The 26546-nt window shown below is 48.1% G+C and overlaps 1 protein-coding gene across 1 annotated transcript; it reads left to right on the top strand.

The window, feature by feature from the left end:
• The first annotated feature begins 3421 nt into the window (after positions 1–3421).
• On the top strand, positions 3422–25025 carry CDKN2D (cyclin dependent kinase inhibitor 2D). The gene is made up of 3 exons (XM_069604295.1): positions 3422–3648; positions 22167–22350; positions 22924–25025. Exons 2-3 carry the CDS (start codon positions 22207–22209, stop codon positions 23281–23283), a joined length of 504 nt encoding a protein of 167 aa, XP_069460396.1. The 5' UTR covers positions 3422–3648; positions 22167–22206; the 3' UTR covers positions 23284–25025.
• Positions 25026–26546: the final 1521 nt, after the last annotated feature.

Here is a 26546-nt window from a genome sequence, read left to right on the forward strand (position 1 = left end):
AGTACTTGATAGAGGACTGTGCTAGGTGGTATTTCTCTGGGTTGGCCGTTAGATTGGCCCTCCTCAGTCAGTCATACAAGGCAGTAAGATGTTTTCCTTGTTATGATCAAGTAGCACTATTCAAAGTCATCAAGATAGACCCCAGCTAATTCCTTACAGGGAGCCAAAACTTGATCCATGAGGCATTGGAATATATCAGGGCCCTAGTGTAACCCAAAGGGAACAAGTGTAACCTGGAACGGGCTCTTTGAAGCGGAGGATGCAGTCTTGGGTTTCTTCACCTCATTCAGAGGTACCTGCCAGTATCTCTTTGTCAGGTCCACAACTGAGATGTACTTCGCTGGACCATGTATGTAGGGCATGGGATACCCATCAAATTTGGAGAGCTAGCATGCTGTAATGCACATTTATTGTGGGTGGGGTCTAAAAAAGGTCTAGTGCACCTCAAACCCCCAAAGCCTTAAAAAGAGGTGGACCGACGTAATGAAGACTGACCTAACAGACCCAATTGAGTTTTCTTATGTGCAAATTCTACAGTAAAATATATATTAGCTATAATAAATGTGCTTAAAAATGTTGACCAAAATAAATATATGCATGTAGAAAATAGAACTTCAAATCAAAATAGGTCACTTCACCATGCAATCCCATATATCCTTTGAAAGAAATATGTGATTCGTATGTACAATTAGCATCATTGTGATGGCAATACTTTGATGTATTGTAATAATCAAACCTGCTTGAAAACAACCGAATTCAAAAAGTATTTAACTGATGTTGCAATTATAAACATTGCTGATAGTGGCATCTACCGGCGAAGATCAGTATTGCGACTCGGCTTTATATTTACATTAGTGCAAGGAACATGGTCGGGAAAGTCGCTTCGGAGAGCCCTGCAGAGCCCAGCTCAAGGGCAACATTAGGAGACTGCGTGGCTGAGCCCTGGCTAGCTGTTATAAACTAAGGCTCCTTCTCCATAAGACCAAGACCAGAAGGTAAGTAGTTTACATGTAGGTTTTATTCTCTTAGTTAGTAAGTCGAGAAAGCACTGGGACATCCATCTAGCCCAGCAGCTTAGGTCCAACTGACACCAGTAGAACCCTGCACACCAAACATACATCAACATTCCACCCAGAGTCCCAGTGACATCACCACCATCACAACACTCATAGCCATAATCAATCCCACACAGATTATAACATATGTCCGTCTCTTCAACCAACGTAACATTCATTGCCATAATCATGACCAGCAACATATGCCCCCCTCTTCAATAACACCAAACTAGACCCAAGATGGATACCACTCCTAGAGCAAATTACCAGAATTGTTGTAACTCAGAAACATTTTACCCCCACTGAGCCCAACCACTACTTCAAGATCTAACCAAGATCTAAAATGAAAAACAGAAAACTAATTCAACCACAAACTCTTCCCAGAGCCCAAACCCGCTGAGCTACAAACCCACTGAATGAAATGAACCACAGCAAGAATGAACCAACAATAGGTCCTTACCCGTCGAGACCCCTGTATCGCAACCAACTAACCATTCAGCAACTAAACCCCACACAGACATGTGGCCAACATGTCTATGTCCAACTATGATCCTACCACTAAACACCATAACAACACACTGTCCCCTTAGATAACCCAGACAGAACACCAAACCACCCTCTAGACAGCACCTTGCTGCCCCCAGAAAATGACCCGGACCACACCTAACTGCCCGCTAGACAGCACCTCACTGCCCCCCAAAATTACCTAGACAGCACCTCACTGCCCACTAGACAGCACCTCACTGCCCCCCAAAATTGACCCAGACAGCCCCTAAATGCCCGCTAGACAGCACCTCACTGCCCCCAAGAATGACCCAGACAGCACCTCACTGCCCCCAAAAACTACTCCCAGCAGCACCTCACTGTCCCTTAAAATCACCGACATCCTCCACACAGACATCATGCACTTATATCCAGGGGACATGCCCCTACAGACAATAACAAACAAAAAGTCTAGAGGACAGCATCTAAATCCCATGAAAATAATCACAGATAAAGTCATGACGCCAAAGTCCCTGCACGAACCCACAAATATCCATGAAATGCAAAACACTAAATGCAAATCCTTGGCGCTAAAGTCCCTGCGCCAATCCCAAAATATCCATGCAATGCAAGAAAAATAAATGCAAAAGTTATTGACATGGCACAAAAAGTCCCTGCGCCAACCCCACACCCCTATGTCCACTTCAACCCACCTGGAAGAAAAACATTGTAAACATTACAAACTTTGTCAACTTCCTGCCAACGGCAGCACCGGAACCATCCTCGTCGCCAATGTTATAAACTAAGGCTCCTTCTCCATAAAACCAAGACCAGAAGGTAAGTAGTTTACATGTAGGTGTTATTCTCTTAGTTAGTAAGTCGAGAAAGCACTGGGACATCCATCTAGCCCAGCAGCTTAGGTCCAACTGACACCAGTAGAACCCTGCACACCAAACATACATCAACATTCCACCCAGAGTCCCAGTGACATCACCACACCAACACACCACCTAGAATGTTAGTGACATCACAACATTCACAGCCATAATCAATCCCACACAGATTATAACACTAGCCCACGGATATCAACAGTAATATGGCTCCCTGCGCGCTGTCTCAGATTGTGTCTTGAGGTGAAAAGTCCGGCAGTTGTGCTTTTAGCCGTTCGCTGACCCTCTGAGGCCTCGCGACAACCTTTTCTTTTCTTCCCGCTCTTTTCCTTTTTTCAAAAACCGTTAACAGCCAAGCCTCCCAAAACACTGCGCACGCTCCCCCCTCTGGATTGGACATCGCTTTAGCCAATGGCTGACGGAGCCGGCCGGCCGGCGCCCCTCTCACCATGGTGATAGGGGAGGGCTGTAACCTCAATTGGGGAATGACACGAGTTTTCATTCGGTCACTAAACATTCGCCGCACCATAAATATCTTGTCATAAAAATAGCTTTAATTTAAAGCGAAATTTTCGTGGTACTAATATTTGAAAACCTTAAAATGATTTCAAACGCAATGTTAGTTTTAAAATTTATGTGAAACTTATATTTGTAAAGGTTAACAAAATGTTCTACAAAACGTATTTTAATAATCATAAAACAAACATTTTTTTTACTCTTTGTTTGCATTGCGTAACAACAAAAAACATCCATTACGTTAACGCCCTCAGTTCGAAGAAGGTCCACTACCATAATCCGCTTAAGTCCTGTTTCCCTGTCGATCTTAGAAGCCTTTTAAACCGAAAATAAAAAGAATGCCCCAGAGACGTCGTGTGATTGGCTACTGTACTCAGCAGTGTCCCTGCCTTCACCTCGTGGCCGGAGGGCGGCCTCTCATTGGGCTACTTAGTATCAGTTTCGTAAAATAACAAAAGGCACATGAAGGGACCTGTCAACCCTCCCCCACGTGGGTGTGACAGATCACGTGATGCCGCTCCCAGCCGAAGTCAATAGGGCGAGAAGCCGGCTTGCGCTGACAAGAGAATCGGACAGAGCAAGCGGCGCGAGCTGGCAGCGTAACAGCCGGCAGCTCGCGACTATCCAGAGCTGCGGGAGATAACGGCCGCCTTCTGGAATCCCCCAGAAAAGGGGGAGGGTCTCGGAGGGGGGTATATAACAAGGTGAGAGGAGACGTTGGTCACTGTTTGGTTTCTCTAGCGGGGTCAGGAGGGCGTTGCCCCGCCAGTCCCTCACAACGGGGATATTTACCCCCTGTGTTACTGGGGAGCAGCCCCCCTCCCGCCCCCTTGCTGCAAGAGGTCTTCTCTCCTACACCCTCTGCTAAAAGGGATAACCTTCACTTCCAAGTTTGAACCCTACCCCACGGGAGGTAATAAACAAGGAGCTATCGCAAGCGCCCCCCCCCGCACGGAGATGGCACCCCCCCAGCAAGGGATGCGGTGCCTGCCGCGACGGCCCCCGCCACAGCCAGAGGGACCACCGGGGTGCCCCCTCCCCCCAGCAAGGGATGCGGTGCCTGCCGCGACGGCCCCCGCCACAGCCAGAGGGACCACCGGGGTGCCCCCTCCCCCCAGCAAGGGATGCGGTGCCTGCCGCGACGGCCCCCGCCACAGCCAGAGGGTGCCCCCACCCAGCAAGGGATAGCCCCCGCCACAGCCAGAGGTATCGGGGAGCGCCGGTCACTCCCCCCGGCAGGCAGGCGGGTCACTCCCCCGGCAGGCAGGCGGGTCACTCCCCCGGCAGGCAGGCGGGTCACCCCCCCGCAGGCAGGCGGGTCACCCCCCCCCCCCGGGCAGGCAGGCGGGTCACCCCCCCCCCGGCAGGCAGGCGGGTCACCCCCCCCCGGCAGGCAGGCGGGTCACCCCCCCCCAGCAGGCGGGTCACTCCCCCCGGCAGGCAGGCGGGTCACCCCCCCTCCTCCCCCCGGCAGGCAGGCGGGTCACCTCCCCCCGGCAGGCAGGCGGGTCACCTCCCCCCGGCAGGCAGGCGGGTCACACCCCCCCCCCCCCCGGCAGGCAGGCGGGTCACCCCCCCTCCTCCCCCCGGCAGGCAGGCGGGTCACCCCCCCTCCTCCCCCCGGCAGGCAGGCAGGCGGGTCCCCCGCGCGCTCCCTGGCTTGGACAGATTGTTGCCACTCGCTGGCCTGAGCCGGGGACGGAGCAAAGCGAGGATGCACTGGAGCGAGAAGAGCCCTGCAACGCTACCGGCGACCCTGCTGCTCGTGCGCCGGCCGCACACACTCGCACCGAGGTCGCTCGCCCGGAATGGCTTGGACCGAAATGTGGCTCTAGTCTAGGGGCTGCTCTTTAGCAATCTGGCGACGAGACACCCGCGTTGTGGATTGCATTCATTCATCATAGGCACTCGGTTGCTGAAAGTGTGGCAAACGCGGTGGTTGACTTCGTAGATTATTGTGGATGGGTGGCGGAGGAGGGGGGTTCAAACTCTTAAAATGCCAGCCCTTGCATGATGGTGCCACGCTTCATTTCCTGAATCTCTTGTTGTCAAGAGGGTGAGCCTATGTTATACAGCCGCCACAGTGGTTATCCTGCGCTCGGACTTGTCCAGAAAGTGCAGCACTGTGCCCTGGGGCGACTAACTGGACCTTGATCTTTGGAGGAAGAAGTGGGAGTACGACTAGGGACGCACTAATGGAGAAGATGCTAGAGGAGCGTCTGTGATTGTCAACAAGAGACAATATTGTGAGGGAAGAGAGGGTGAGCCTGCCAACAAGACCCATTCTGTCCTGTTTGGACGTGGGGGCACCTTAAAGGTAAACGAGAACAGTCTGGTCACGGCATCAATGAACCAGGTGTGGCCTGGTAAAGTGCTAAGATGGCAACCCTGCCCAGGTTATGAGCCAGGCGTGGCCTCCTCAACTGCCAAGATGGAAACCCTGCCCAGGTTATGATCAAGGCGTGGCCTCCTAAAGTGCTAACATGGAAACCCTGCCTAGGTTATGATCAAGACGTGGCCTCCTAAAGTGCTAACATGGAAACCCCGCCTAGGTTATGATCAAGACGTGGCCTCCTAAAGTGCTAACATGGAAACCCTGCCCAGGTTATGATCAAGGCGTGGCCTCCTAAAATGCTAACATGGAAACCCTGCCCAGGTTATGATCAAGGCGTGGCCTCCCAAAGTGCTAACATGGAAACCCTGCCCAGGTTATGATCAAGGCGTGGCCTCCCAAAGTGCTAACATGGAAACCCTGCCCAGGTTATGATCAAGGCGTGGCCTCCCAAAGTGCTAAGATGGAAACCCTGCCCAGGTTATGAGCCAGGCGTGGCCTCCCAAAGTGCTAAAATGGCAACCCTGCCCAGGTTATGAACCAGGCGTGGTGGCAATCCTGTCCAGGTTATGAGCCAGGCGTGGCCTCCTAAAGTGCTAAAATGGCAACCCTGCCCAGGTTATGAACCAGGCGTGGTGGCAATCCTGTCCAGGTTATGAGCCAGGCGTGGCCTCCTAAAGTGCTAAGATGGCAACCCTGCCCAGGTTATGAACCAGGCGTGGTGGCAACCCTGTCCAGGTTATGAGCCAGGCGTGGCCTCCTAAAGTGCTAAGATGGAAACCCTGCCCAGGTTATGAACCAGGCGTGGTGGCAACCCTGTCCAGGTTATGAGCCAGGCGTGGCCTCCTAAAGTGCTAAGATGGAAACCCTGCCCAGGTTATGATCAAGGCGTGGCCTCCTAAAGTGCTAAGATGGAAACCCTGCCCAGGTTATGAGCCAGGCGTGGCCTCCCAAAGTGCTAAAATGGCAACCCTGCCCAGGTTATGAACCAGGCGTGGTGGCAACCCTGTCCATGTTATGAGCCAGGCGTGGCCTCCTAAAGTGCTAAGATGGAAACCCTGCCCAGGTTATGAGCCAGGCGTGGCCTCCCAAAGTGCTAAAATGGCAACCCTGCCCAGGTTATGAACCAGGCGTGGTGGCAACCCTGTCCAGGTTATGAGCCAGGCGTGGCCTCCTAAAGTGCTAAAATGGCAACCATGCACAGGTTATGAACCAGGCGTGGCCTCCTAAAGTGCTAAAATGGCAACCATGACATGCCGCACTACAGACACACACACAGCTTGGGCCATGCAGAGGCCACACCTTACCCCATAATGGCAAGAGTATGCAGTAGCAACACCAAGCAGGGCGGCACCCGGACTAACATTTCTGGGGGTGGGAGGGCTAGTTAGCCCTTCAAATGCCGCGAGAGGGGGTAGTTTCAGAAGCTGTGGCGGGTACAAAAGTACTTATATGGGGACCTTTACGAGTTCTAACTTGACTCCGCTGGGGCAGCTTCAACGTTACAAGCAGTAAACTCTTTCACGCATGAAAACCAGGTGCTTAACGACCCTTCCAGTCGCTCCACTGACATGCAACTACTAACAGCCCGGGCCCCGCCCCTATGATTTCGTGTGCCTAAAGATGTATGGTATGAACGCATGTGCTAACAATAAAATGCTTTACGTCAGTAATTGTCGGACCTCTGTTAACAGTGCAGCCGCCGGCACCTTTCATTCGCACTGTCCTTGCCTCTGTAGGTCAGCCGGATCAAGTCATAATAACCCAAAATTTCGGCGGAGGAGAGTGGCTAATACCCGATTTGCCCAATGGTCGTTGCATCACTGCTCAATACTAAAGCTATAATCCATATGATGCAAGCTTACAACATATTTTGGAACACTTAAAGTCGCTGTTATGCTGACAAAAAAAGGACCGACCTGACTGTGATGGCCTTTCCACATGGCCCCACGTCAAATACGCACAATGAGGGGCGGGCACCAGGAGCTGTGGTGATGTGCTTCTTTATTTCAATCCAGTCCCTGGCCTTCCGCCCTCCTCATGCCGGTGCTTGTTTCTTGTGTCCTTACTTCCTCCTTCCTGTGTCCTAATTTCGTCCTTCCTCTCTCGGTCTTTCCGGGAAGCGGTTTGTGGTGCTGAATCATTCCTGTTGGAGGTCTTTGATGCTTTTCTCGAGTGTGTATCACTTCACCACTGCTCCCTTCCCCACGTGCCTGACTGTGGTACGTATGGCATACTGCCTTGAAATGGTTCTTTCACCGCATGCTGAGCATTGCTGTCCTATGGCTGGAGACATGCCTTCATGGGGAAACTCGTAGCCACAGCCGTAGCAAAAAGGTTCTCCCTTTCCTTTATGTGGTGAGGGGATTTCTTTCTTGATGGCACCTTCCGTGGGTCAACTTTCACACCACTCATGGCCTCTGTCTGGAGGGCTAATGCTGCATTGGAACTCGCTAGGCGCAGGTTTTCTTCAGCAACGTGGTGTTTGGAGCAGTCTCTTCCTGAAATCAGCACACTCGCATCCTGCGATGAGACCAGAGTGCCTCATCATTCGAATAATTGTAGAAGTTGCAATGTTTGAGGAGACTGCAGAGGCGCTTTATGAAAGCATCCATCGATTCCCCTCTGGCCTACTTTGTTGTGTAGAAGACACAACAGTCTAGATTAGTGTGTGGTGTGAAATAATCTGTAAGAGCGGTCTTCAATCCGTCATAGGTGTCGGTGAACCCCATTGGGAATTCATCCACAATATCACATACATTTGGGCTGTTCGCCAGGGTTAGTAGGCTGTGTTTCTTCTCAACTTCCAAAGGCCCTATGGCCTTGATGTATATTCCGAAACCCCTGCCCATCTCTTCCATCTAGGTCCTAGACTACTGGTCTCAGACGGTACAAAATGGGTGGGCAGTTGCATAGCCAGGTTATCTAGAAGTCTTGAGAGTAACGCCCCCGGTGTGTGACAGGCACTGCCAGGTTTACTGTATCTGACATGCTTATGTGTCTCGACAGAGGTGGTGGCTTTGCTTGATATGTCCAGGAGCTGTCGTGCTGTGCTTCTTTTGCACCTCATTGCAACTTACTCTGCTGGCCCCCATATCCGGTCCCCCCTTTCCGCCCACCCTGTGCCCGTGGGCTCCTTCCATGCCCACGTGATCTCCTTATTGGTTTCACAAGGACGTCACACTTGCCAATTAGGAGATGGAGAAAGGGTCACAACATCAGTGTTGCCTTTAGATCTTGCACATTTTCATATTACACATTGGAAGCCCAGTTGGGACAAAGCGAATGATGTGTTGCCTTCTAGCAGATCGACAGCAAACCTCTTAGTTGATATGGTCAAAACCATTATGTTTTAAAAGGATCAGGGTTGGCTCTAGATGTGGAAACAGCCTGTGCTAGGCTCTGCTATTATCCGAGACTGGTAAATTGTGCTTTGCAAGATCACAGGAGCTGTTGGGGTTTAGCCAGTACCCCAAGTTGTTTGGATAGATAAGGAAAGTTTTTCTCCTGGCTATCTTGCTTCAGTTGTTGAAATAATCATTTTAACACTGTAGTTAATGCGATACATAATTTGCTTTTATTCTTGATAGTATTGGATAGTTTCTTACATTACATTGATAAGCGTTGTATACACTTGAAGGCAGTTGTGCGCCTTGTTTGTCAGCCAACACGTGTTTCGACTCAAAGGGTCCTTATCAAGGCTATTGACAATATTCTTGAGCCCCCTGTGGGGTGCTGGTCCTGGTATGGTTGTTGTCGTGTAGACTGACGTGCCTCCTGTTGGGCCCTCACTGTGGCAATCGGCGCTCGAAACACTGACACCTAGCAGAGTGATAAGGACCCTTTGGGTCAAAACACGTGTCGGCTGACAAACAAGGCGCACAACTGCCTTCAAGTGTATACAACGCTTATCAATGTAATGTGAGAAACTATCCAATACTATCACGAATAAAAGCGAATTCTGTATCGCATTAACTACAGTGTTAAAATGATTATTTCAACAACTGAAGCAAGATAGCCAGGAGAAAAACTTTCATTATGTTTTAAATCTCCGTAATATGATATACAAATCTTATGGGAGAGTTGCTACTGCTTTTCATGGTCCTCACTGTACAGCAAATTACCTATAGCTCTGATGATTGTTCTAGTGTCGGGTTTTGGATAGCTACGACCTGCTGTCACGAGACAAGCAGCACGCCTGGTCATGTGACCAGAAGTCATGTGACAGGGGATGTGTGGTTAATAAAGTTAGTTGATGTTATCTGTTCAGTGGTGTGACTATCCATTATTTGGTGCGCTGGCATCCTGCCAAAAGCATATGAAATACTAGCGTTGGACACCCTGTGAAGGCCACAAAGCAGGCACCACGCACAGGACTACACTCGTCGCATGGCAGGGGTTGGGAAGGCCAAAAGCCAGCGACTCGCATCACAGGATAACCCACGCAGGTGCAGAGTGAGCTCAAGAGCCCCAACCAGCCGGATAAGAGAGTCTCCTTGAGTGGAGGCAATAAGGCAGGCCCTACTGGAGCTTCATGATGGGGATCAGGGTCTGGCCACGGTGGACCCAGGCCCAGCACCAGGAGGGATTAGCACAGCAGCTGGTACATCAAACAAGGGGCTCTTTCCCCTTTCCCACGCTTTTCACTTCTGGCATGACAGACTCATCAAATCTTGGACCCAGGTGGGCCAGATGGATTGGGGAATTCGATGTGTACGGCGACTCACTAGGGCCCCAGGAGGAAAAACACAGAAATGTGCACCTCGCAATGACAGCAGGCCCATAAGTGAGTGAGTGACATTATTTTTGACCTGCCCAGCGATGTGCACTACTCCGAACCAGCACTTGATGATCCACAAGAATGTGGATTATGAGAGACACGTCTTTCATACTACCATGCAATTAGAAGGAGAAACCATAGACACATTTATTACACCACTAAGGACCAAAGTAAGAAACTCATTTCCATCTGTACTCGAACGAGAAAGCATTGAAATCACAGGTCCGTGCAGGATGCACGTCCATAACACTGAAGAAGAAACTGCTGCAAATGACACACAATCAGGCCGAAATCCTACTGCTAGTTAGAAAACGACTGCGCTAGAACACCAAGTATCTACCATGATTAAGCTGCACATAACACAGACAACTGTAATAAGAGGAATCGCTACACAAGCTTGTGATCCAACCTACGCCACTGAAAGAAGATAGGAAGGAGAAGAAGCAATGTTTCTGTTGTGGTTATGATTTTCCGCATGATGTACCTGGCAGTGTGCCAGGAATGCTCTCCATGTGGAATCGATCATTTCAGATCCATGTGTCTGACTACGAGGACATCAGGGTCACAGTATAAAGACCACAAAGGAACAAGTCACCATCACGATACCCGAAAGACGAAGACGATCTGAAAGGAAATCCTACACGCAAGACCGATGCAGCACCAGAACGAGGCACTCCCCTTCACCGGATGCTCGCCGGAGAGTCTGAAGGCGTGTACATCACCTGCGTACTGCACCATCTACGAGCGAGTCCGGCAAACCCTCAAGCTCGGAGAGAAGAAAAGGTTATCCGTACACACTAGGTAACCCGACAGCCATGACCCATAGTGTGATACTTCCATTCACGATAACTAGGCAAATCACATGACTTACTAATAGATTCAGGTGCCACAATGAACGAGATGCCTGAGAATCAATTGCTAAAGCTGAAGCAGCCACCATGTCTGAAGAAAGCACAAATTGAGATATAAGCATACAGAGCAAAACAACCCCTACCATGCAAGGGAGTCTTCACCACAACCTGCCGCTACAAAGAAAAATTGGACCGTATTGCAACGAGTTGATGCGTACTGAGACTTCAATCGGCCATCCAGATGGGACTGATCCACATTCTCTACTGCATGATACCCCATGAGTACATAACACCAGCTGCGAAAATAAAGGCCACATTTCCATTCTTATTCAGAGAAATGGGAAAGCTCAAAAAGTGTCAAACTAAGGTGCACATAGACCCGTCCATTAAACCAGTAGCTCAGCACTACAGGGGGATTCCGTTTAACATTCAACACCAGGTAGAGCTAGAACTACATGCCCATATCCATGCAGACATCGGAGCCTGCAATCGGGCCCATGCCGTGGATATCTCCCGTGGTACCAGTGCCGTAGAAGGGGCCAGAAGGGCACATTTGCATATGCATCGACACGTGACTGCCGAACCAAGCTATCCTGAGAGAGCATCACCAAAAGTCACGTATCACTGATATGATGCACCTCTTAAATGGAGCCACCATCTTCTCCCGGCTTGTTATGAAAAGGGGAACCATAAAATTGAGATAAAAGACCTCACTATATAACCAACTTCACCGCCCATTTAGGGTTATTCTGATTCATAAAAGGCTAAACTTCAGGATATCCCTGGCAGCCGAGATATATCCAGAAGGAGTCGGGAAAGTAATTTGTCACATCCCAAACTGCATCAGGAAATAGTGATCACATTCTAATATTTGGCAAATCGCAAGAATCCCATAATGCCACAGTACAGAGTCTGAAAAGCTTTGGCGGATGCCATCTTAACACTCAACAAGCACAAGTGTATTTTCAACAAGTTGACACTAGCATCTTTTGGGCTTGTGTTCTCAGAGAAGGGAATTGAGCCAGACCCTGACAAACTCAAAGCGCTCATGGAAGCCCCACGACTAGAAAACATAGTTCAAATCTGTTCTTAACTGGGCCTTACTAGCTTTTGCACCTGCCAGAGTTTGTGTCACCAGAACCCCGCTTCAAACCCTCACGAAAAAAGAACACAAATTTACATGGGACCCTGGGACCCTTCGTGCCAAGCCGCGTTTGACAAGATCTGTGAGGAAATTGCAAATGCAGTGTGTATGTCTTTCTTGACCCCAACCTACCCCAGAAGTGACTGGATGCGAGCCCGGTGGGGCTACGTGCTATACTGGCGCAACACTCTACAAACACTCCCATAGGAGGATAGTATCATACGCAAGCAAAAGCCTTGCATACGTCAAGCAGCGGTACTCCCAGGTGGAAAAAAAGTCTTGCGGTCATCTGGGTATGCAAACATTTCCACCTGTTCCTGCATGGCAAACAGTTTGTGATCATTACGAACCACCAAGCCCTGATCACCATATATGGCAAGCCGATGGCCCAGATGCCCCCAATGAGGATTAAGGTTGCAAAAATACAAATTGAACATTGTCCACAAGCTGGGAAAAGATGTCAACCTAGCCGACTTCTTGTCCCGACATCCCCTGAAGAGTCCAAAACCCTCAAGTGATCGGGCGAAAGCGTACGTTAACTATGCGGTGAATCATGCACGACCCTCAACAGTCTCACTGGAGGACCTTATGAAGCATACTGCAGTGGAGCCCACACTAGGTCTAGTATCAGCTTGTATTCAAAATGGGCAGTGGCGGTCCTCTAACCCTACTATAGACGTGCGACTACTGAGGACACTGACTCCTGTGAAAGAAGAGCTCTCTCTACATCCTCATTTTGAAAGGGAACCGGGTACTGATACCACCCCTGCTACAGCAGCAAGTTGTAGAGTCGGTAGCGCACAAAAGGCACAGTGGAATAGTGCCCACCAAATGTTTACTCTTTCAGAAAGCATGGTTTCCGGGCATGGACAGCATGACAGAGAGCAACCTCCAATCATGTCACGTATTCCTCAGGTTGCAGCCACATGCTTTCCCAGAGCCACTGCAAACGTCCCTGCTACCACAGCATGTGTGGGAGGTTCTGATATACTTCGTCAGCCCACTGCATTCAGGCATATACATACTCGTAGTATTAGCTGAACACTCGAGATACCCCGTCATTCAGCTGCTCCAATCCACAGCAGCCACATCTGTCATATCAGCCCTGGACTGTATTTTCACACCATACAATATCCCGAAAGTTGTTAAATTGGATATGGAGAGCAACTTCAGAGACTTAGCACAGTACATGGGATTCTGCCACTGGAAGATCACGCTGCTCTGTCCTCAAGCTAATGGTGACATTGCACGTTTCGGGATGGTCATGAAATGCTCAATGAGAATTTCTAACTCCCGCAAACCGCTGGAACAAACCATATTTCAACTACTGCATGACTATAGGAGCATGCTGAACAGCTCTACAAGGGCGTGTCCCACTGAACTGATGTTTGGTCACTCTGTGCGTACTCCACTGCCACACAACCCGCATGTGAAAGAATCAGATGACAGAGACCGGGAGATCAGAGCAAATGACATAGAAGCTAAAAGAAAAACAAAGGAATATGCTGAGCAACGTTGTTGGGCGCAGCCATTGGACTTTGAAGAAGGTGGGCCTGTCCTATCAGGGCAACCCAGCTCCCACAAGGGAACAACGAAGGTCAGGAGGGCCAGGCAACCCCTGAGAGCTGAAGGACGGCCCCATAGAGCCATAAGACGTCCAAGGCGGTTTGTGGATTAAGGAGGTGGGTTGTGACATTATTTTTAGGGTGAGGTTGTAGCGTCGGGTTTTGGATAGCTATGACCTGGTGTCACGAGACGAGCAGCACTCCGGATCGCTGGCCAGAGGTCATGTGACAGGAGGTGTGCTTAATAAAGTTAGTTGATGTTATCTGTTCAGCTGTGTCTTTTATTTGGTGCGCCTGCATCCTGCCAAAAGCGGGTGTGATGGTTGTGAGATCAACAATAGGTTTCTTCTTGGCAAGGCTAAACAGATGGCCGTTTTCCTTGGCTGCTTTGGGTCAAACGGGCCACTTCTCTCTGTGGGTTGCTAACAAGGCTCTCTGTTTGATTAGCACCCATTCTGGGGTGGAGTGGGGGCCGGGATGTAAAGGCACACTACTTAATAGTGGTGCACAGTGCTTTCTTGTCATGGGGCGACGGCACCGCACACCGACGGGCAGAGGATCTGAAGATCAAGATGTCGCTGGTGCACTGATGGAAGAAGGAAGAGTGGTGAGGGTCATGGAAGCCCAAAAAGGTCTTGTTCATGGCCAGTGCCGCACCGAGGGAGCTTTATTTGGCCCAGTTGATAAGGTAAATTCTGTGCCAGTAGCCGGGCAAAATTAGTAGTGACTAAAGAGCCTACTCGGCACCACACTAATACTTCAGCAGTGACCTCAATCATAAAAGTGAAACGGCAGGGCCTGACTGGTATATCTTGTTTAGTTTAGCTCACGCCAAGGGTAGGCTATTCTCTTCAGAAGATGTGATCTAGGGCAGAACCAACATAAACACAAAATACGGGGGTACTGAGTTAAAAGAATGTGCAACCAATGCTCTAGAAAAATAGAGTATTTAAACTAAGAAAAACGCACAAAATGAATCCTTGCACGCCCCTGTAATGGAAAACTCGGAGAAAGCAGACATTAAAGGGGCACTTTGTATTTGTAGATAAGTGCGCTCAGGCAAAGATTTAAGCAGCAAAGTGTCAGATATTGAATAGCTTTCAAAAGGTAGAGAAGGAGACTTAAAAGTCATTATTGTCCATGAAGTGTGCGTACCAGGAGGATAGCGCCATTTCAAGTACCTTTTTTTTAGATCTTGTCTTTCATGTTTTTTGACATATGTTGGGAATGTTGGAAGTCTCCGAAGAATAAACAATGGCACTTTAGTGTCAAGCAAAACTCTGAGATGCAGGGGCAGCTGTGCGTCATAATAGAAGAGGACTCTGGCATTTCCCTTGAAGCAGTTTGCACAGAGTCAAATGCCCGCAGATCAGCATGGAGGTATTTGTGTTGGGAGATACAATCCAGGGTCTCCGGGGCATAGTCCTTTTCGTCTGCCCTTCCCAACCAGGAAGACCTTTAGAGAGCACTTGCTCAGTGAGCAGGGTCCTGGGTACCAGAGTCTCAATTGCAGTGTCTGGCGTGGTCCAGCTAGCTGGGTATCCCAAATAGGCCCCTGCAATCGTTGGAAGGAAGGATGTGTCCCCTTCCCTTGAGATCCTGATGTTCACCTCTTGGCAAAGTACTATACTCCCAGTCTGGTTCCAGTGAATCCTTCTTCAAGCAGTGTCCAAAGATCAATCAACTAAGGAGAGTGTCTCAAACCACGTCCCCTGCTTATATAGGCATAACGCGACAGCAGATTCGTCCCCAGATAGCCTGTTCTGGGTGCAATCATGGCTGCTTTAACAAGTATCCTTTGCCTGCTGATGCCTTAACCAGAGTACCTGGTCTGTAGGAAGTGGGAGGGAGGACGTTTGGGATCCCTAGGTAAATCCAAGATGGTAAGACCACTCTCTGCACTGCCTACATCAAAAGACTCCAGGGTAAACTGGTGTGAGGTGGCCATTGTAATTATAGGACCGTTTTGTGAAGCACCGGTTCCCAGGGAGGATTTCTGTTGGAGGAAGATGAAAACCCTTCTCAGTGGATCAGAGAGGGCTTCATGACTTGGACCCAATATGGTTGTGGGTGCACCCAATCCACCTAGCTTTAGTACACACCAGGGCCTCTCATGAATGTGTCGCTGTTCCCCCCCCCACAATCTGACAAAATGACATTGATCGCTTGTTGCTGTTGTGCAGTCTCAGTAGCCATAATCACAATTGAAGTCAGAGGGTTAGCATATTCTGTCTTAACCCATTACAGTTTTAACACATCACAGACAGAACAATTTGTTTACCATATTATTCCTCAAACTTTGTTCTCTATAGATTACTAAATGGCCCTACAAAAAACACTTTCTATCCCTGGGTGTGTGTAACTAACCCAGGTAGTGCGCTGATGTATCGCCTATCAAGGTTAAGGGGTGAAAGAGAAAATTTGCCCTAATCTCTCTCACTACTTTCCTTGTCCACTAAAAAACTAGGAGCACACTTTTGGAAGTCAAATCCTTCTATTTTTATTTGTATTGCTTCCAAAGGTGTGACTTATCAAATTATTAAAAAACACTCAGAAAGTAGACTTTATGGACTAGTTAGATCGCGCCATATGTCTATTGGTGCTCACTTTTCATTGCTCATTAAAATCCGAACGTAAATCAGCCAAGTTCAATCTCAATTTTACTGAGTCAAGGGAGTCGGATAATCAGCCCAACCCTCTATCAATCAACCGGTTTCAGCGGAATAGATCAAATTCTCCGCTTTATTCGGGACTTGGGATGTGGCAGATGTAGTCACAGTAGATAGTTAAAAAAGACAATCTTCTAATTTGTTGTTTCGCACTCCATCTCTCTTGTTAGGGGAGAGCATCTTGGTTGAATTGTGGGACGTCTCAATTCTCTTTTTCAATCCCTCTCTGGGTATCCTGTATGTGTATGGATGGCTTATTCTCTGTGTCATCAGAGATCCTTAGGAAAAACTCTCTTGTTCACCATAACCCCCATGGTTGTGTTCTTGTTGTTGGGTCGATATATCGAACACGACGGATAAGTTATACTTCATGAGGGTACTTGGTTATCGTGTTTGGTTGTATCACTGAGCATCCGTTCGGCTTCTTACTCAGACGGCGTAACCTTAATAGGCGATACATCAGTACATTACCAGGGTTAGTTACACACACCCAGGGATAGAAAGTGTTTTTGTAGGGACATTTAGTAATCTATAGGGAACAAAGTTTGAGGAACAATCTCAGTAGCCACCAGGTCGAAGGCAGACATGGCTTATACTTCGTCTGTTGGTAGTGGTTAAAAACGGAGGTAAACCATGGTTTTAAATTGGAGCCCGACACAGTTAAAAGTCCACCTTGTCTGTTAGAACTTTGGGTTCCAGCAGCTGTGTTTAGGAATGCACATGGGACTTTTGAATCAGCCCTGCTGCCAATGCAGGCCGGCTGTTTGGGATGACAAGAGATGGTCAAAGTAAAGGGCATGTGTGCATTATTCATTGATTAATTGTGTGATTTATTATGCTTTTTGGCATGGAGCATAATGAAAGTAGGGTCTGACTCGCAGATCTCGCCTTCAGAAACAGAATTGCCGGCATCATTTAATTAAACATCAACAAAAACCCAGGCTTTTTCACCCTCTCATATGGCACTCTGACACAGCTGGTGCCTAGTATTTGCTCTGGATCCTCCTTCCTGATTGGCGAAGGCGATCAGAATGTTTTAAACGGTGGGCTAATTTTGTTTAGCTATCATTTTAATTTTGTGGACCCAGTCCTATGTACCATTATCTAAATTATCTAAACAAGTGTCTAGTTGATTTGAAACGCACAAAATGAAAAAAAGTTCTTGGCTTTGTACTGGCACAAGAGCATGATGGTTGATGTTTAGTGCAGCTGCTTTTTCTGATGGTAGGGGTTTGTAGATGACAGTGTGATTAATTTGTTAGCTATATCACAGGTGTGGGCTGGCTAGTTTCGTATGCGTTTGTCAGCGGTATGGAGAGCCCACATACAGTCCTCTGTTATGTTACTGGATTTTATGAAACGCTCGTTCGCAAAAGCATCATGGCTCTGAGGGACATCAGGACGAAAGGATATTTAAAACAGAAAGGTTTTTAACAGGCGGCGGAAGCTGAAGAGGCCCGGGGTAGCCCGAATAGGGAATGGTAGAGCGTTCCATAGTTTGGTCGCAGCAACTGAGAAGAACCGGCTACCCATTCCGGCGCACTCAACCCAGAAGGATGATCAGCAGTCGAGCTCTCTCAGATCTTAGTGAGTGCCCGGGTACAAAGTGTTGAAATGTATCCTGCAGGAATTCTGGTCCCATGCCATAAAAGGAGCATTGGACAATACAGAGGGACTTAAAAATGATCTGCTTCTGTACTGGCAACCAGTTCCTCTTACCTCAGGAACAGGATGATAGGCTAGCATTGGTAACCCCAATGGGTCCAACTCAGCCTTTGATCCTGCCATGGTCGACCGATTTAGTACCACGACAGCACTTTGAATAGGATCCACATGAAGCATTATATAAAACGCTACATTATTTTTCGTATGGGGAGTGAGGGTTGCTTGATTGTGGGGAGGTGGAGCTCTGCTGGTTTTCCCGTTTGGGGTCTGACTGGTTTGCAGTTGGTTGCTAGCTCCTGACATGACTGAAGGCTTGCATTGGTGTGATTGGCAAGTGTATATTTACCAGGCACACACACTGCTTCCACTGTGCAGGCTTCTTGGAATTGACCAGCACAGTTGGTGGTGTGGACAAATGCAATTTTTGGGCAAAACCTCATAACTGGTTAGTTCATCACACGCTTCTGCTTTTTGTGGCCCTCCATATTGAATCCTAAATCCAGGTACATATAGGAGCTGCCTGCGAATCGACTGGTAAAATGAATAGTACCTGGGTTTTGTAGAGGGGCACCTCTTTAATCTCTTTCCAGAATTTCTTTGTAAATCCTAGGAGACTTTCTTTGTAAATCCTAGCACTCTTGCCCACCAAATAAGACTTTACTCTTCTTTTTCAGTTACGTTCTTATGTGGGTGGTCTAACAGCCTTGCATCAGATCCCATCTCCCTCCATGGCAGGGCTTCACAGACTAATGTGTACTAAATGAGTTCACCTTTTAATAAAGGAGGGCAACACTCCAGAAAATATATTATGTTCTGGGGATGTGAAAGCTGCCCCCCACCTCACAGCCTCTTGATAAGTCAATTTCCAGGCTATATAAGACAGTATTACTTGGAAAACGTGTATAGCATGGAAATTGCCCACTAAGCGGAGGCTGCTGCACGTCTGTGATATGTGGTGCCGATAGGGCTCACCCGTGGTGCTTCCTCCCGTCACAGTGCTGCCATCCCTGCTGCTAGGACCGCTATGCCACTCACCATGCTGCACTGCTGGTACAGCCCCTGGCCAAGGTCTATAGAGCTAAAGAAAATTGACCTCATTTTTTTTAAATGCATGCTTAACCTTGCAGTATATTCGAGTCGTTGAAGAATCAGATGAAGGCTGCAGGGGGTGGTAACGTGGTAAACCTTGGGTACTTACTATATCTTTATCGGTGTGGAAAAGTAATATAAAATGGCCTACATGTTTTATGCAAGTGACACTGGAATCTCAAAATGTAATACTGATGTTTTAGAAGGCATGGCATAGAAAAACTCCTTGGGCCTTCCAGTGTCATTCACCTTGATCTGGGTTTGGTTTCCCTTCAAACCAATTCTGCAGTGCGACTTCATGATATGATATATAAATACACTATGTGTTTCAAAGCGCTTTGACGCAAGGGAGGGAACACAGGAAAATACAATGACATTCTTACAGGCCATGAACAGTAAGGATGTGGAATTAACTATCGTACTCGCCTGACGACATTTCAGATAGTGCAAGAGCTAAGACATAGATAAGGAAGGGAGGGGGAGAGTGGGAAGGAAATGGAAACAGACAGAGGACTACTGTACTTGGCCTGACGACATTGTTGGTAGAGCGGGAGAAAACAAAAGGTGAGGGAGAGGGGTGCAGAAAGGGAAGGGAGGAACAAAACAATCGACTATCGTACTAGGCCTGACGCCATTTCAGATAGTGCTGGAGGGGGTGGGGTAGGAGACGGACAAGGTTGCGATCATATTAGGCCCAGGGGCAATTCTGATAGAGTAAGTGCATAGAAGAAAATAAGAGGTGGAGATAGGAAAAGGGAGAAAAGGAGAGAACAGAGAGTAAGTAGTCAAAAAGAGTGGAGAAGCAAGAGGGGAGAGTGAATACAATTGCAGAAGTCAGTAGTAACACATAATGTTGCAAGCCTGGATACAAGATGAAGATGGGAACAGCATGATTCAGGGCCACCATGAGAAAGGGTGACGCACCTTAAATCTAAGAAGTCCATAAAAGTCAAATCCAGCATTGGCCACAAGACGGTTTTGGTGAAACAAGAATGTATCAGGACAGACTCCTGCATAAGTAGGATGGAAGTGGGGGCAGGGTAGAAGAATCAAGCAAAACGGGCAAGACCTGTGTGCGAGAAGGGGCGGGGCGCAAGTGAACATCACGTGGGGATCAGAGGGGTAGGGATGGCCTGTGGGGACAGAGGGGGTAACACATGTTGGTGCATGCTTACCTGCTATCTGAGCAGGGGTTTGGGCCCTGAATCCTCCTGGTCTGAACAAGTCCAAACAGGAATTGCCCTTTCCTTCGTCTGCCCTTTGCTTTGGACGCCCGGGCAAGAGACGCCATTGATCTAAGAACAGGAAGGAAGAGGCAGGGCTAAGAAGGTGGGTGTTGCTTAGGCCAGGTGACCTAGATCCACTTGCACCTGCTCCCCATCAGCAAAGGAAAAGAGGCTGGAGGGCTCCTTAAGTAGGGAAAAAGAGCGGCAACCTGGAAGGCACCAGGTGGGCGGGGCTTAGGCCAGGTGACCTAAATCCACTTGCACCTGCTCCCCATCTGCAAAGGAAAAGAGGCTGGAGGGCTCCTTAATAGGGAAAAAGAGCGGCAACCTGGAAGGCACGAGGTGGGCGGGGCATAGAGCAGCCCGATGTTGATCATGATGAATTAGAGGGTGGCCACATAAATTGGATCGGGGGTCTGGACCTCTACTGTATTGAGTTGCAATGTATTGAAATTATTGAATCCCGGCAGTGCTACAAACCTGGCTTTCTTTACGAAGCAGATCAAAACGCGCACTCTCCGCTTGCTGTTGGCGAGTTATAATTGGCTCTTTACAAGTAAGAAATGGTGCACAGTTTTATTCGCGACCTAGCATGAATGCTAGTTTTCAAAATGCACTTTGTATGCATGGCCAGTAAACTGAATTTTACCCCTGACGCAAGGCAAACGATGTGATTGATAACCCCTGATGTCAAGAGACATACGTAGGCAATTGTTTTGGGCCATGCCCCCGTTCTGAATCATTTTTGAAATCCCTGCCCCCAGTTTTGTTTGTAATTTAATTAATACTCAAGAGCAGAAATTGTGCTGCACCGAGATATGCTGTAGCTGGAACAAGCTTTATTTGTTACAGTGATTGGGTAGGAGCAGGGAGTGGGTAGCACAAATATGCTAGAGCTGGGTTATTCAATGGTGACACAATTATTTGTTATGCGGTTGGTTAGGAGCAGAATTTTCTTTTAAGTTGTGAGCAGAACTGACAATATACTGTAGGATTTGTATGCCATTCCATCGGGATTTCTAGTAAGCTAGTAATGGATGTAAAATGTGTGTGTGCGTGTTTTTTTTATTTTTTTGTGGTTTTTTTTGGGGGGGGGGGGTTTAATTCATGGTTTTATAACCTGTAACAGTTTTGAACTGCCTAGTCTTCCTTTGGAGGTGTGCAGTTGCAGTGCTTTGCTTTGGCATTTTGTGGTTGGTTGGTTTTCCCCACTGGCACTGTTGGCTGGTTTGCCGTTGGTTGAGTCATTTGTGTTGTCGGGGAGGGGATCCGGTAAGTTTTCCCATTGGCAAGGTTGGCTGTTTTGCAAATGGAGTATGCTTTGTCAGTTGCTGCCAGTTTGGGTAGACCATGAATTGTTTGAGGGTAGTTTAAGTTTTAGGGTCGCTTTTTATGGTTCTTGTGAGAAAGCTTTAGGTTTGGACAGTTGGTTTAAGACATTTTTGTTCTTTAATTTTGAGACATACTTTTGGTCTTAAGATTAAGATCAAGCTTGTTCAGCTCAGCAGGTACTCGCACATCGGAGCAAAAGCCTTCACCCCCTCCAGATGCGGGGATGCTCCTTTTAACTGCACATGCCACAGGTTCTCTTCAGTGCAGTAAGCCTACTTGGGTCTTGCATGAACAGCATAGTTACCCACACTAAAGTTTTAGGATGAAGGTATGGTAGATGCCCCCTGATACCATAGACCCACAGTGGGCTTTGGTTCACGACATCATTGAAATCGAGATGGGATTCCTATACAAGATACACTTGGTCTCAGAAGAAAGGCCCAGTTGAAAACTCGGGTGGAATAGATGCTCTGGTCTTGGGTGCATGGGCTGGGTTTGAAAAGTTAGACTCTTGCCTTACTCTTGGTTTTTGCACCACTCATTGATTCCTTGCCTGTCTCCTCTCTCAGGTTCGCTCTCTGCTTTCGCCTTTTACAACTGCCACTCCACATGCTGCTGGACGGGGAGATCACGGCTGGGGACCGGCTGACCAGTGCAGCTGCCCGCGGAGACACGCTTGAGGTGCGGCGGTTGCTACATGATGAACTGGTACACCCAGACTCCATCAACCGCTTTGGCAAGACCGCACTTCAGGTGGGACCAGGATGGTTGTGAATAGACCATAGGCTTCTTTCATAGGTTGGAGTTGCTGGTTGAGGGGGTTAAAGGCTGTTCTGTGTAGGCTGCAGCACATGGTGATCGCAGGGACGTCCTGATTAGAGCACGCAGGGGAAGGAAGTTTAGAGAAGCCCACAGATTTAGTCGGATGAAGTAAGTTAAGGGGGGGGTTGTTGGCAGGGCACATGGAGTGGGAATTCAGGGAGGCCATATACCTGGCGGATGCTGGAAGGGCAAAGTGAGTGGGGGCGTGATGTTAATTCAGGGAGGTCATGGGCAAGCTGAGGGGAAGGAGCAGGTAAAGGAGTGCCATTAAGGTGATAGCAGATGAGTATGTCTGTTACCTCTATGGGGCTGCATGGAGAAAGCTCCATGATTAAACCGAGCATGAGAGCAGATGCGGTTTAGTGCGCAATATGTGATCCTAGAAGAACATTCTTTGCTTGTACTTCAGTTCCCATGTCTGTCTAGAAATTGGCTAAATGCAAGTAAGCAGTGCCATAATATATTTGCTTACTATTCTCCTTTTCATCCCCATTTTGACTCCAGGTAATGATGTTTGGCAGCCCGTCTGTGGCGCAGGAACTCCTGAAGCAAGGTGCCAGCGTCAACATTCAGGATGAATACGGGACCACACCAGCCCACGATGCAGCACGCACTGGCTTCCTCCAAACCATCCAACTCCTTGTCGAGCATGGTGCGGACATCAACGTGCCTGACAGCCACGGCTCGATACCAATTCACCTGGCCATACGCGAAGGCCATGAGGACGTCGTACACTTTCTGTCAGCAGAGTCCAACCTGCGACACCGGGACTCTGAAGGGTTGACTGCACTGGACCTTGCCAGGCAGGGAGCAGAACCCCAGCTGGTCACCATTTTAGAGCAGTACATGTCTGCCCAGACGTAATGGTGGTCGAGTTTAAGGAAAGAGAAAAGTGGTCTTGCTGGTCTGTTCCCATGTTCCTCCTGTTGCCCCTTCACTTGGTGAGGGGCCTGGCTTGCACTGGGTGGCGGCACATTGCTCCTTCAGCCGCGCATTATCTCGCTCCTGGTACTAGATTAACGGTTGCCTTCTATTCTCCAGTTCTTGTTTCGAGTCTGTTTTCCATGTTAATTATTTCTTTAATTTATTTGTGAATGCTCTATTGTTGGGATTTAGTACACCATACAAAGGTTAATTCTCCCTTACTCCTACGTGGTGTGGGGTGCTCAGGTTTCTATTGAAAGTGACCGAACCTACGTTGCTGCACAGTACTTGTTGGCCAGTTCTGTTCATATTTAATATCGCTCTTCCTGGAAGCTTAATATTAAGTGGCATGAAGACTGTTCCGTTGATCCTTTCTCTGTCTTAGTACTATTGCTGTTTTGCTCGTCCAATCTTTCCAGTTTGGCTGTAGCGCAAGTGTGCTTACCCCTCCCTGCAGCCCATTGGTGTCAATGAATTCCAGCCAATGTGTACCTTTTTTGCCGGGATGGTGGCGGACCCCGAGGTACCCCTGACAGTATCCCCTATGTGTTGTGGCTGGGCTAAAGCCATGTCACCCAGGTAGCTTCGAAGAACCTGGGCAGGGCAGCACCTTGCACTATGATCTTTGTTTACGAGGTTTATGAAGAGCACTTTGGATTCCCGGCATTAGCAGGAAGTAAACTGGTTTTCACCTACTCATAAAGGCAGTGCTTACCCTATCCTCTCCTGAGTCAGCCAGGCACACGTTTTGCTGGCGCAGAGAGTTGTTTTCTTGGCTACAGGCTATCGGTGCAGATAAGCCTAATCTGTTAGACCACGGCAGACCGGGCTGCTGGTAAATGGGCGAGCGCCTATCAAGGCTAGTTCAATGTCTTTCTGTTCTGATGATCTGGATCCCACTAAGGCGCCTCTGCGTTTGGCAACCACTTTGCAAGTCTGCATTCGTTCCACACATCACCAGTGGCTTCATAAATCCACTCATAAATAGGTATGTGCTGCAGAAAGTGGTGCAGCCCGGGTCAGGGCTAAGGTTAAGTGAAGAGATCCTAACTGCACCGCGCTTCTCTACCATCACCCCCAAGAGAGCTGCCATGGTGGCATTGCCCACCCTGCTCTGCACTTGTCCATTCCCTTGCAGTACTACACAGCTATTGGAACGTGTTTACATATATACACCCTGCCATAGTGAGATTATTTTCCTAATTGTCCTATCAGTCCTACGTTGCGTGTGTTGATGTTGGCACGCAACCCAGACAAGGTGAGATAGCCACTTGAACATCAGTCGTACGCTGTTTGTGCAGGGTGGCAGCCACTGTAGTCGCTCGTTTTGTTTGGCATGGAAAACCTGCTGCATAATTGGAAGCTCTCCTTCAATGGCAGTACCCCAGACGCTCTAGGGTGTGGTGTGGTTGTGCAACATTCAGTCTGTGCACCGCAGGTGTGGACACAACTCCCTCCATGCCATCCCTGTGGAGCTGCAGCCTCCCCACTTGATGAAAGCTGCTTGTGCGGCCTCATATTTTCTATACAATGTTACCCCATTAAATGAATTGGAATCCCTGTTAATGTAATTCATGTACATAGTCCTTTTTATATTTTAAAAAATCCTATTTATTATACTTTTGAAGGACATGTTGTGTCATAATTTAAGTTTTTTAAAACATTAAATTAATGTGTACAGATTCTTGCAGTTTTTTTTTGGTTGATTGAAGTTTGGACAGTGCAACTGACTGCTATTTTAGCAGCCTCTCCTAAAAGTGCCTTAGCTTTTACTCTGTAGTTTATGTAGGTTCTTTGTGTATAATTTCTAGGTTCTACGTGCCTTCTGTTCAGTCACTTACTTGTGGGCAGTGTCAAGATAATTGTCTCTTGAACATGAATGCCCTACCCTTTTGTTTCTCCAACATCTGCAAGGTTCCCGACTTCTGTAACCCCGCTTGTTCTAGGGTGCATACTCTTGTGACCAAGGTTTCAAAAGAAACTTCATTTAAATGCTTTTAGAGTTCATGGTTTATCTACGTGCCCTCTTGTGTCGGGGCATTTTTTAGGGCTTGTGGCGTCAAGCTAGGACAAACAATCCAAATGTGTCCTGCGTCCCTTTCCCGCTCGTGCACGTTTCACTCTGTGCCACAAATTCTGTCTATGATGAACAACCACTCTCCAATGCCACACCCAAGACCTGTGTGCCCCACTTGCCTTGGGCAAAAACGTGGCAGCAAGGGTTGCAAAAGCAATTTTGCAGATTAACTCCCCACTCACTCAAGGGCCATGCCCCAGGCAGATCCCATCCAACAAACACTGCAGTATATCATTCAATTAACTGGTCGGTTAGGAGAGGACAGTGGCCCAACATTGATGCCATGAGCGAGCCAAGAGACCGGTTAACCTGCGATGCATACCACAATAATTAACCACATTCTAAAAAACGCTGCTGTCCATAAAAGCGTGCTTGTGTTAGGTGATTTTGGATAGTGTAGGAGGTTGCATTATTGGATGGAACATGTATTGACACATATTAGATGTTTGCCAACCAGGTGTGTGTTCACTAGATGATTTCAGTGTGCCCTATGTAGATTCCTTTAACATCTTTATTGCCACATGAAAAACGTTTTATATTAAGTTTAAAAATGTTGAAAGGATTGCAGAGAACCAATCAGAAAACTAGTTGTTCCTAGTTGAAAAGAAAGTTGTTCCATTGTAAAAGGTAACCACCAAAAAAGGCACTTAAGGTCAAATTAATTGATTGTCTATATCAATGCCTTAGGCCAAAAGCATTGACTGTTTCCCTTCAACTTGCTTATTTTTTTCTCCACCTTCTATCTTCCCACCCCACTCGCATGGCTGAACCTCCTTCCCCTCATGGTTTCTACTTCACTCTTCTCTTGTCATTCCCTTTTCTGTCTCTTGCCTGTTTCCCCTTCACATATAGACTTCTCTATTGAGTCTCATGTCTCTCCTCATTTTTCCTGCATCTGCTTCCTTTCCCTTCACTATTACACATCCAGGGTCTCTTCCGTTCTCCCGTCCCTTCTATAATCGTATACATCAGTATCCCCAAGCTCTCTTGCATTCCTCTCCTCAACCCAGCCCCTCTGACGGGCTACCTTCGCTATCTCTCCCAGTTGGCTCTCATTTTCTGACTTTAATATATTCCTCTTTTCATGTCCCACACCCTACATCTCTGCCAACTCTTGTCCTTGCCT

This window comes from Ambystoma mexicanum, chromosome 3q (genome assembly GCF_040938575.1).
Source record: "Ambystoma mexicanum isolate Mex_15411 chromosome 3q, UKY_AmexF1_1, whole genome shotgun sequence".
Taxonomy (NCBI): domain Eukaryota; kingdom Metazoa; phylum Chordata; class Amphibia; order Caudata; family Ambystomatidae; genus Ambystoma; species Ambystoma mexicanum.

Excerpts from the sequence above, each read along its gene's own strand:
- CDKN2D (XM_069604295.1), top strand. The coding sequence starts at position 22,207 with ATGCTGCTGGACGGGGAGATCACGGCTGGGGACCGGCTGACCAGTGCA. Across the intron at positions 22,351-22,923 it reads TTGGCAAGACCGCACTTCAG|GTAATGATGTTTGGCAGCCC; the intron begins GTGGGACCAGGA and ends TTTTGACTCCAG.